At 38.7% G+C, this 11983-nt stretch overlaps 2 protein-coding genes across 3 annotated transcripts in view; one reads left to right on the forward strand and one right to left on the reverse strand.

Annotated features, from left to right (window-relative positions):
• The window catches only part of LOC140731212 (carboxypeptidase M-like), a 33599-nt gene extending 30843 nt beyond the window's left edge, over positions 1 to 2756 (forward strand). For both annotated transcript variants that reach the window (XM_073052688.1, XM_073052687.1), the window contains 2 exons: positions 44 to 192; positions 2321 to 2756. In XM_073052688.1, coding sequence (XP_072908789.1) covers positions 44 to 192; positions 2321 to 2431 — 260 coding nt within the window. In that variant the 3' untranslated portion in view covers positions 2432 to 2756. The remainder of the gene's footprint in view (positions 1 to 43; positions 193 to 2320) is intronic.
• A 2770-nt stretch (positions 2757 to 5526) lies between these two features.
• Positions 5527 to 11983, reverse strand: part of spaca9 (sperm acrosome associated 9) — a 54820-nt gene continuing 48363 nt past the window's right edge. The window contains exon 5 of the mRNA XM_073052694.1: positions 5527 to 6287. Within this exon, the coding sequence (XP_072908795.1) occupies positions 6254 to 6287 (34 nt within the window). The 3' untranslated portion in view covers positions 5527 to 6253. The remainder of the gene's footprint in view (positions 6288 to 11983) is intronic.

Consider the following 11983-nt stretch of genomic DNA (forward strand, 5'->3'; position numbering starts at 1 on the left):
TTGCAATATATAAAAAGTAATTTTGTTCACTCTTACCTTCCAGGAGTAAAGGGCAGAGTTTTTGATGAGGACGGAAATCCTGTTTCCAAAGCAATTGTAAATGTATTTGGCAGGAAGAATCTCATCCCTTTCCAAACTAATAACCTGGGAGAATATTATAGACTTCTGGTACCTGGGGAGTACACACTTATGGTATGTATGTTAACATTTTTACCCAAGAACCAGGAGCTGTTGGAGGGTGGGGTACAGATTTAATTAGAAAATTGTCACCGACTCATTTTAAAAAAAAAAGATTTGTTTATGACAGAATTTTTTCGCTATTAAAGTAGAGGCTGCAGAAGATAGATGGATTCTTCTTCCTAAGCACAAGAGATTGTGCAGATGCTGGAAGTGCAGAGTAACACACACAAAAATGCTGGGGGAGCTCAGCAGGTCAGGCGGCACCTATGGAGAGGAATAAATAGTTGTCATTTTGGGCCGAGACCCTTTGTCAGGACTGTTTAAAGGGTCTTGGCCCAAAATGACAACTGTTTATTCCACTCCCATAGATGCTGCCTGACCTGCTGAGATGCCCCAGCACTTTTGTGTGTTTCACCGGATTCTTCTTCCTCTCTCTTAGGCAATCCCTTGGATTTAAGGATGACTTACTTCCACTGCAGTGGAGAGTGAACGATGTGACAGTCTTTGCATGCAAGCTAACGTGCACAGTGGCCCAATTACAAAATGGTCCTAGATGATTGGAAACCAGTCTGTGGTGCATGCACACATGCGTTCATATGCACAAGCTCACAGGCAGATGACTGAGCATACTCTATATGTAGATTGAGGCACCAACATGCATAGTGGGGGGAAGGGGAAGAGTACAAGCTGGCAGGTGATAGGTGAGGGGGAAGAGGGGCAAGAAAGCATGATGTGAGAAGCTGGGAGGTGATAGGTGGAAGAGGTAGAGGCTTGAAGAAGGAATCTAATAGGAAAGAATAGTGGACCAAGGAAAAATGGAAAGGAAGAAGGGAACCAGAGGCAGGTGATGGGGAGGTGAGAAGAAGAAAAAGAGTGAGAGGGTGACCTGAATGGAGAGTGGAAAAAAGAGAGAGGGGGAGAAATCAATGTTCATGCCATCAGGTTGGAGGCTACCCAGATGGAATATGAGGTGTTGCTCACTATTGCATTGGAGGAAGCTATGGACAGACATGTTAGAATGGGAATGGGAAGTCAAATTGACATTGAGATCCTGCCTTTTGTGGTGGACAGAGCTTAGGTGCTGAACAAAGTGGTCCCCCAACCTGTGTTGGGTCTCACCAAGGTAGATGGTCTGCTCTTTAATGTTGTTAAGTCAAAGACTTCTTTCTTTAAATCTTATAATAAAAATAATGGGAAATTTGTGCTTTGGTTTGTTATCAATTTTATTTAGTTTTCTTATCATTGCTGTTTAATTTCTATTCTATAATGAATCTAGTTTTGTTATCCAATTAAATATTTTAAAAATTTAAAAAAAGTATTTTTGGAAAACAATTTGGGACATTTTCATTTATAGTTCCTTCTTATTAACTAAAAACAATATTATATAACTGTGGAGCTAAGGCACCAAATCTTTCTATCATAATAAACTAACTTTGAACTGGCAGGGTGAATAATTTTGATGCAGTCTCTCTGTGTCAATTTTATCCCTTCCTCCAGTCAGTATCTTGTGCAGAGGCATGGGTATAACTTGGGTCACTCTCTGTGTCCTCTCCTTGACTTACAATACTGATGGGCCAAAGTAGGTGACCACACTATCCTTTCTCCTCTGGTTCTTGGCTTTGAAACTGGATCAGATTAATAGGATTAAAGCTTCCTTCTGCCAGTTGATTGAAAAGTCTCAATATAAAGCTATCAGTGGTAGGAATGAGCCTTAAATGCTCTCCCAAGTGAGAGCATTTAGTAATTTATTCAGAATATGTGGCAGAATGATACGGGAAATAAAAGTATCAGGCGTAAATTCAGTAAAGACAATTGTTCTGCTGTCAGTAATGAAAAACATTATCAATGAACAGCATCAATGTTTTCTTTTTTATCCACGCCAAAATTCCTCTTTTGTTTTAAACTTACATTGAGTAGCCCGAGTAGATAAACAATTTTCCAGTACTGTACTAATCTTTCTCTCTTGTAAAGTTATAAAGATCTGCATTTGTAAGAATCATTGATATAGTTTGGTAAACAATGGTAATAAAAGTTTCTATTCTTATAAAGTTTTTTTAATCCTTTGTTGGGATTCAAGTAACTGAATAATCTTTGCTTTACTGATTTCCAGTGAAGTATTATAATTCATGTTTCTCGACAGGTTGAAGCCAATGGATTTAACTCTATGAACAAGACACTGGATATATTTGACACCTTAAGCAGTTATTCAGCACTAGTTTGTGACTTTGTCCTTACAAAACTGAATATGTGACAATGGACCACCCTGATCCCCAGCTTAGAATATTGATTTAAGTTAGTGCTGACCGATATTAAAAGTTATAATGCTTCACAAAGTCTGGAGTCAGATCTGGGTCTCTAAAATGAGAAAGCAGTAAAGGGGGAATAAAAAGTAGCCAAAATCTGCTAAATCTGGTAAATATCACTTAGAATAAAGTGATTAGTTTCCCCCTTGGATTAAACAATTTTGTGGAGAATTCTATAACACAGGTGTATGTCTAAATGTTTGAGGCAATGCCTCCCCTTGTTGATCTACAACAGAATACCAATTTCAATAAAAATGTTTTAAATTTTTTTGAGACATTTGCTTTAGTGTAATTACATTTTAAAAGTCAATAGCTTGAATTTAATTTTGCTGAATATCTGGACCTTTGGTTTTTTTTTGTACACTGTGGTGTCTCCTTTGTTCTGCTCATTTGTGGATAATCTGATACCTACCGCCAGTGAGACCCATCCCCTTTTGATATTGGGGCACCATGCCAGCATAACAGTTAGTGCAACGGTATTACATCTCGGAATCGTATTCAGAGTTCAATTCCAGCGCCGTTTGGAAGGAGTTTGTATGTTCTCCCTGTGACTGCGTGGGTTTCCTCCGGGTGCTAAGTTTTCCTGCCACAGTTGAAAGCCGTACCAGTTAGCAAGTTAAAGGTCATTGTAAATTGTCCTGTGATTAGTCTGGGGTTAAACTGGGGGAAGTGCTGGGCTGGAAGTGTCTGTTCCCTGCTGTATTTCTGAATAAAAAAATAAATATGATTTATTGACTATTTGAGATCAAGGAACATGGCCACAATCTTTTAGGACTTCCTAACACAATTCTGGGCCAGAATTCTAAAATGATTTTGTTAGTGAAGACCGCTGAAGACACACAAAAAAAGGAAAAACATCTTTTAAGATGCCGCTGAGTGTGGCCGAATGCCACTAATCACTAATGACGACAATCATTTGTATTTAAATAGCACACGAAGCCCCAGGGCACTACACAGAGGCATTATCAAACAAAAGTGAGGCACATACGGAGATATGTGGACAGATGGCTTACAGCTAAGTCTTGAGGAAGATTTTACTTTACAGGGAAGAGAGAATAAAAAAGACGGATTTGCCTGCTGTAGTCACTGCTGCCACTGGGGAATTAATGAAAATTGGAGAATATTAGTAATTCTGTCCTGGAGGTACACAGAAATCTTAGGTTCAGGAATAGTTGTTGTCCTACGAGCGTCAGGTCCCTGGGTCGGTGTGGATGGTTTCACTAGCCTCAGTGCTGAACGAGCTCCACAGCCTGTAGACCAGCTCTCAAGGACTCTGCCTTTGTTACCTGTGTTTTTCCATGGATTCTAGTGTATTGCTTTATTTTTCTGTGGGTGCCTGCAAGAAGATGAATCTCAAGGTTGTATATACAATACAGTACATATTCCAGTACATAGTACTCGCAGTACTTTGATAATAAATTGAATTTGAACTACGATGATTTTTAAGACGCAAGGACATTTATAGAAACATGGAGGCATAAGAAGAATGAGAGGGAATCTCAATGAAACCTCAATAACAGAGTTGATGTTGAAGATCTTTCCAAAAGTGGGAGAGTCTATGGCCAGAGGGTACAGGCTCTGTTGGAATAGATTAGAGCAGGTGTTCCCAACCTGGGGTCAACGGACCCCTTGCTTAATGGTATAGATCCATGGCATTAAAAGGTTGGGAATTCCTGGATTAGAAGGATGACTCTTTAGAACAGAGATGGGGAGGAATCTCTTTAGCCAGAGGATGGCGAATCTGTGGAATTCTTTGCCACATTCGACTGTGGAGGCCAAGTCATGGGGCATATTTAAAGCAGAGGCTGATAGGTTCTTGATTAGTAAGGGTATCAAAGTTTATGGGGAGAAAGCAGGAGAATGGGGTTGAAAGGGATAATAAATCAGCCATGATAGAATGGCGAAGCAGACTTGATGGGCCAAATGGCCTAATTCTACTCATATGGTATTATGGTAAGGTATGAAGGGATCTGAAAACAAGGATCAGAATTTTAAAATAAAGACAGTACTTATCAAGGAGTTGTGGTTAGGGGTCAGCAGACTCTGGTTGTAATGGGTGAACTGAACTTAGTGAGAACAAGGTCACATCCACTCGGGTTTTGATAAGCAGCTTTTCAGGGTAAGAGAAACACTGCCCTGGAGTGTGCTGAAGATTCTGGCTCCAGAGGCATTAAACCAAGGATGAGCTGAGAGTGGAGAGGTGGGTGCAGAAAATCTTACTGAGATAGAAATTGGTTGTCCATAGATCTATTCTCCAAAACTTATCTAGTGTTAAATACGACAACTTGGGCATGAGCTGTCTGCCCTCAAACAGTTGCCAGGACAAGGGATACGTTGGTGAGTGGATGAAGATTGTGACGTGTACTGAAGATTCAAGGTTCAAGGTACATTTATTACCAAAGTTCCTAAGTTCAAAATCTAATATTTAATGAGAATTCTTACAGTCGTGCTTTAGAGCTGGAGGGTGGGGTTTGTGAAGACTGCATGAGATTTGAAAATTCAGCTGCATGTCCTTCAAACATGCCCATGGAAAATAGATGAAATACCTGATCTTTGGAGCAATGAGCCAATCACATGAGCTCATATCTTAGTTTTATTAAGCCAGCCTGGCATTTAACAATCCCAATTCCATGTACAATGCTCCAGTGACTTTATACACATTCCATGTATATTGGACCACTATTTCCCATCTGTGAGCAGGAAAGGCACAATGCAGATGAACATGCCAAGTAGTGAAGGCAGTGGGAGTCATTCCCAAAAAGGGAGTTATCCACAGAAATTCACATGAAGTAAAATATTTGAGCTTAGCCCCTAACCTAGAACTAGAGCAGTCCACTCAGCCCTAAATTGCCTCCGAATTATTCCTCTCAGCTCATTGTCCACTGACCAAAGCATTGCTAATGCTAATAATTGATCTATTGCTAATAAAGTGTATAGTAAAAAAAGGATTTAAATTGGTTTGAAATGTCCCACACTCAACGATTTAAGAACAGCTTCTTCCCTTCTGCCATCAGACTTCGGAACGGTCCCTGACCCCATGAACACCACCTCACTATTCCTCTTCAGCATTATTTATTTTTATTGTAATTTATAGTTATTTTTATGCCTGCTACAACAGAACAAGTTTCATGACATACTGTATATCAATGATAATAAACCTGATTCTGCTTCTGATGTTAACAAGCTACATAAAATCTCTGAGTAAATGGGATTTAATATTGCACTGATAAGTTAAAGAAGATCATTTAAAATTATCAGAATATCTTATATCTCAGATATTCCTAGGATTTCTAGGAAATTTCTTCAAATAGCAATGGATATAGGAGACAAAGAATAGTGCACAAATAGGATGGAGTACCTTTGGTTATAATTTTTAGGGACCACATTCTACTTGTGTGATATTTTTAAAAATGCAAGTGCATTTTTATTAAAATTACATGCCCAATATGATTAATAAGTCCAAGGGCAATTCTATTATAAAAGTAATTTTGGCTTTGACATATGATAGATAATAAAAAATTACAGAAAAGAGTTTGTTAACATGTTTGATACTAATTATACATCACAATCCCAAAATTGGAGTTAAATTTGTTCGTATAATAAAGTGAAATCAATTAGCAGAATGAAACATCTGACTTTCATCTGTTTATTAATAATGCCAAACAAACTAGATAATGTCAGAATACTAAGATTCCTTCAACACTTTCCTTGATAGAACGGGAAGAGATGATGATACTCAGGTTTCTGGGAATGGAAATTGCACACATCCATCATTTAGCAAATGCAGCTTTTTGCATTTCACATCTGTAACAGAGTGAAGGAGCTTTGGGTTAAAATCTTGTACAGAACCCATCACATACTGTACCTGATACTGTTTACAAGATGAACACAATAACTGTCTTTCTGGATATATCTGGGAAATGAATTAAAATTGTTAAACAAACATAAGGAGACATATCATGCTGACTCATGTCATAACATTATATTTCTAATTATCTCAGTGATGTAATTGAGATGCTCTTTATGCCTGATTAACCACCTGTAAATTGGTCTCTGAAGCTTAACCATCAGTTGTGGATTATATAGGTTTCAATTTTACCATGTTACCTGGGTATGTTTTTGTGGAAAGTTGGTTTACTGCATTGGACAAGGTCACATGCTCTAGGAGTAACAGATTCTTTCAGCAATTTAAAGCTTTTGTAATTCTGAAACTGTGGTTGTGTTTCAAGTTTATTAATCACAAACTGTTACTACATGCAGTGTATATCACTTAAACAGCTACATTACCTATTGTCCATTAAAACTAACAAGCCAGACATGCTCTTACAACTATTGCCTTTGAATTGATATGCACACTTTATCTTGTATCACAAATCACTTTTAGTTATTTATAGAACTGTAGTTAAACTATTAGACAGGGGGTTCCCAATCTGGGGTCCAAGGACTCCTTGGTTAATGGTAAGGTTCCATGGCATAAAAAAGATTGGAACCCCTGTATTGGAGGAACGATGCATCTGAAAGTTTAGACACTTAAGAAAGACTTTGATTTTATAAGGACTGAGAATCATGGGTTGAGAAGGTTATTGGTGATTCCTATCACCTCCTACACTGGGAAAGTGATGGCATTTCTATCAGCTTTTCTTGTTGTTGGACCTTTCCTAATCAGTAGTGCAAAAAAGTATTATGCCCACCTATTTCAACATTCTGCCAGACTTATTAGATTCATACATCTCCCAAACTATGGAGTTAATCAGCAAATGGATAGCACAGAGAAGCTGAAAAAATCCAGTTTCAGTCAGGACCTACAGCGTTGTATGGAGTTTGCATGTTTCCACAAACTTGAAGGCAAAGTAGAAGGTTAATGGCAGGACTCTTAACAGTGTGGAGGCACAGAGGGATCTTGAGGTTCATATACACAGACCCCTCAAAGTTGCCGCGCAAGTTGTTGGCATGGTTAAGAAGGTGTGTTGTGTGTTGCCTTTATTAGTTGGGGATTGGGTTCAAGAGTTTCAAGGTAATGCTGCAATTCTATAAAACTCTAGTTAGATTACACTTGGAGTATCGTGTTCAGTTCTGGTCACCTAATTACAGGATGGATGTATGATTTTCAGAGATTTACCAGGATGTTACCTGGATTAGAGAGCCTGAGGATAGGTTGAGTGAGCTCGGGCTTTTTTTCTTTGGAGTGAAAGAGGGTGAGAGCAACTTGATAGAGATGTATAAGATGATAAGAGGTATAGATAGAGTGGACAGCCTTTTTCCCAGTGGTAATGGCTAATATGAGAGGACATAATTTTAAAGTGATAGGAGTAAGTATAGAGCAAGAAGTTGGAGGTAGGTTTTTACACATAGAGTATAAGTGCGTGGAATGTGCTGGCAGGGGTAGTGGTAGATACATTAGGGACATTTAAGAAACTCTTTTTGAGGCACATGGATGAAAGAATAATGGAGGGCTATCTGGGAGCGAAGGGTTAGATTGATCCTGGAGTGGGTTAAAATGTGTGACAAAAGGTCTGTACTGTGCTATATTGTTATTGTTCTATGTGAGCACATGGGTTTCAGCTGAATGTTCCATTTTCCTCCCATGTCCCAAAGACGGGTTGTTAGTTTAATTGCCGTCTAGATTCATCCTATGTTCAGGTTACATGGTAGAATCTGAGGTTAAAACTGACAGAAATGTGAGAATAGGTTAAAGTGAAAATTAGTGTTGGAATGGGATTGGTGCGAGCTGACATAGGCTCAATGGGCTGAATAGTCACATCCTCTACAGAAACACTTCATGATCACTTGAATTTACAAGGTGTTGAGGGCTGGTGAATATTAGCATGCTGCAAGTAGGAGTTAAAAGTCAGTCGAATGGGTTCTAATGTTCACAATCTATTGGTGCAAGGAATATCTAGTCTCATGTGCTCGGGTATGAAGGGATGAACCAAACTCAATGCCAGTTGTACATACTTGATATCCAAACTAATAATTGTGACTCTACTGAAAAATGGAAGAGCATTGGGACAAAGCTAGTGAGCCAAAGATAACACATTTTGTCAGGAGGAATTTGACCTGGGTTGCTTCCAACATCCTTGCTGGTAGAGATCCCAGGCTTTGAAGGGCCTATTGGAGAAGCCTAATTGGCCAACTGCAGTGCACTTTGTAGATGAATAAGTGAGCATACAGACTAGGATTAGGAGTAATCCCCGAGCCTGGTCTACCTTGTCTTATCCGATTGCAACCTCAAACCTACATTTCAGTTTATCATCTGCTTTCTTATCAAGAATCTGTTCAATTCTGTCTTAAAAATACTCAAAAAAACTTAATGTTGTCCTTTGAGGAAGAAGATTTAAAGATTCACATCCACTAGGTGGTAAAAGATTTTACCTCATCTCTGTATTAATTGGCTGACTTCTGAATGATTAATCAATACTACTCCCATTTTTCACTAATCTGTCCACAGTTTCTTTTGTTTTTTCGGTTCAAATGCTCATGATGATACTTCTTAAATGTCATCCTATACTCTGATCAGTCACAGTGAGTGGAGACTGGACTTCAGACTCTGAATGTTGGATTTATTGTCCAGTCAGGCACTGAAATGTGAATAAACACTCCCAAATTTTCCTCACTTTATGGATCTTTATCCTTTGTAGTCTATAAAATCCTACCACCATGTAACACAAATCAGATTCAGGTTTAATATCACTGCATATGTTGTGCAATTTGTTGTTTTGCAGCAGCAGTACCATGCAATACATTTTTTAAAAACTATAAATTACACACATATATATGTATGTATACTTGTATAATTAAATTAAATGAATAGTGCAAAAAAGAGAGTAAAAAATGAAAGAAAAAAGTAGTGACTTAGTGTACATGTGTTCATTGTCCATTCAAAAATCTGATGGTGGAGGGGAAGAAGCTGTTCCTAAAATATTGAGTGTGTGTCTTCAGGCTCTTGCACCTCCTCCTTGATGGTAGCAATGAGTATTGGGACATCAGAGGTAGGGGATCCTTAATGATGGATACCATTTTTGTCAGGCAATGCATTTTGAAGACGTCCTTGACGCTGGGAAGGCTAGTGCTCATGATGGAGCTGGCAGAGTTTATAAACTTCTGCAACTTTTTCTGATCCTGTGCAGTGGCTCCTCCATACCAGACAGTGATGCAATGAGTTAGAATGCTCTCCACAGTACACCTGTAGAAATTCGCAAGAGTCTTTGGTGACATACCAACTCTCTGCAAACTCCTAATGAATATAGCCGCTGTTATACCTCCTTTGTAATTACATCAATATGTTGGGGCCAAGGTAGATCTTCAGAGATGTTGGCACCCAGGAATTTAAAGCTGCTCACATTTTCCACTGCCGATCCCTCGATGAGGACTGGTGTGTGTTCCATCAACTTCCTCTTCCTGGTCCATAATCAGTTCCTTGGTCTTACTGATGTTGAGTGCAAGGTTGTTGTTGTCCTACTAACATGCTGTTGATCATTCATCATTGTGTTCAAAGTGTGGCCTAACAGATTATTAATCAGCTGGCAAATTCATCCATCACTTCACTCATTGCGACTGCCCAGAGTGAAGTCTGAACATTCTTGACCTACCGCTCAAGCCAAAGGCTCACAGTTATTTACATCATCAATCAAAGTCAGTACAGCACAAATGGGATCAGTAATAAAACTCTCCCTCAGTAATGTATCACCTTTTATACACAGATATATCAAAATTAATAAGATTTATTCTTTGTTCCACATGAAAATCAAAAAAAAACTACAGATGCTGGAAATCCAAAATAATCCAAAATGCCCACAAGAAAATATATCTCAGGGTAGTATATGGTAACATCTGATAATAACTTTGAACTTTGAAAACAGAAAATGCTGGAAACAACAGGTCAGGAAGCATCAGTGGAAGGAGAAATGCGTTAATGTTTCACTTTAAAGACCTTTCAACAAAATGGTAGAAGTTGGGTTCTGAGGAAGGATCTTCACTCTGAACAGTTACTCTTGTTCCTCTTTCTGCCGATGCTGCCTGACTGCTGAGCATTTTTTGTTTATTTCCTCAGATCCAGTCTGGGTATTTCCACTGCATTGCTCTCTGAGTTTCACCTCAACTGGAAATTGATAAATCTGAAGTAGCACAATTGGTACAGCCAGCCATTGGTGTAGTGGCATGAGCACTGGATTTAAAGGCAAATGGCTCTGGATTCAAATCTAGCTGGCTCCTTGCATTCTTAACATTCATGCTGGGATGACAATTGAGCTAGGAACTTGGCTCAATGCAAAAGAAACAGCAAAAAATACCATCCAATGTTCCACAAGATGCAAAAAGGTACAATAACAACATAAAATGCACAAGTCAAACCCCAATTATACCCCTTACTCTAAAAGGGTTTATTATTTTTGGTTAAGTTTCACATTAGGTATTTTAAAAACTGGGAATATTTTAAGTATGATACTTTCATTGTCATTTATTGTGGTTCAGAAGTAACTTTTGTTTCAATTTACTATTAAACTAATTAAGCATAATGCAATGCACATAATCAAAATAACTATACACTTATACTGTATATTATATAGGTCCATGATAATTTTCAATCAACATATTGTGATCCAGTTACAATGATAACTTCCTAACAAAGGGTAAATGCAAACAGGCTTTTCCCACTGAGGGAACATCATGGGTTAAGGGTAAAAGATGAAATGTTTAAGGGGAACATGAGGGGGAACTTCTTCAGAGGGTGGTGAGAGTGTGGAATGAGCTGCCAGCATGAGTGGTGGATGAAGGTTTGATTTCAATGTTGAAGATAATTTTGGTTAGGTATATGGATGGGAGGAGTATGGACAGCCATGGTACAGGTGCAGGTTGATGGGACTCGGCAGCATAACAGTTTGGCATGGACTGAAGGGCCTCTTTCTGCACTGTAGTATGACTCTAAGTATGTCACTCAAACTTACTGTTCTCTAAGGCACAGAGATAGTGACTTTACACCAACATAGAGGTTTTCCCCATATTTTGGACCACTCCATTTGGCAATAAGGAAATAAATGCTATTTGGTGAATGTGATATCTGTTTAATTTGTTTCTGCTGGATTGGATCTAGTGAAAGACCAGTGACATTTTCAGAATGATGGGTATCATTAACATTAACAACAGCGTTTTCTTCCACTCTTTTCTGAAACTGTGAGATATATTTACTTCTGCCTCTCAATCATATGGCTGTGCATGGGGCTAGATCAAGATAGTAGGTCACTTAGTCATGAGGCCCAGCACAGGGAACTTGGATCCCACTTGGCCAAATACTCACAGGCACAAGGTTTTGCACTCAGGTCATTGTTTCAGCCTAAGGCAGAAACACTGGCTGGTTATATTTACCAACTTTAGTGTGGATAGGAGCAATTACCATAGTTAATACTGCCCCACACATCAGTATCCTATGTAAGCAGGGATGGTTCAAGGGAAGAGGAAAGGACTCCTTGTATCAGTGCAAACTTAATATGAGAGTATAGTTTTTT

Source organism: Hemitrygon akajei, chromosome 7 (genome assembly GCF_048418815.1).
Source record: "Hemitrygon akajei chromosome 7, sHemAka1.3, whole genome shotgun sequence".
NCBI classification, from domain to species: Eukaryota; Metazoa; Chordata; class Chondrichthyes; order Myliobatiformes; family Dasyatidae; genus Hemitrygon; species Hemitrygon akajei.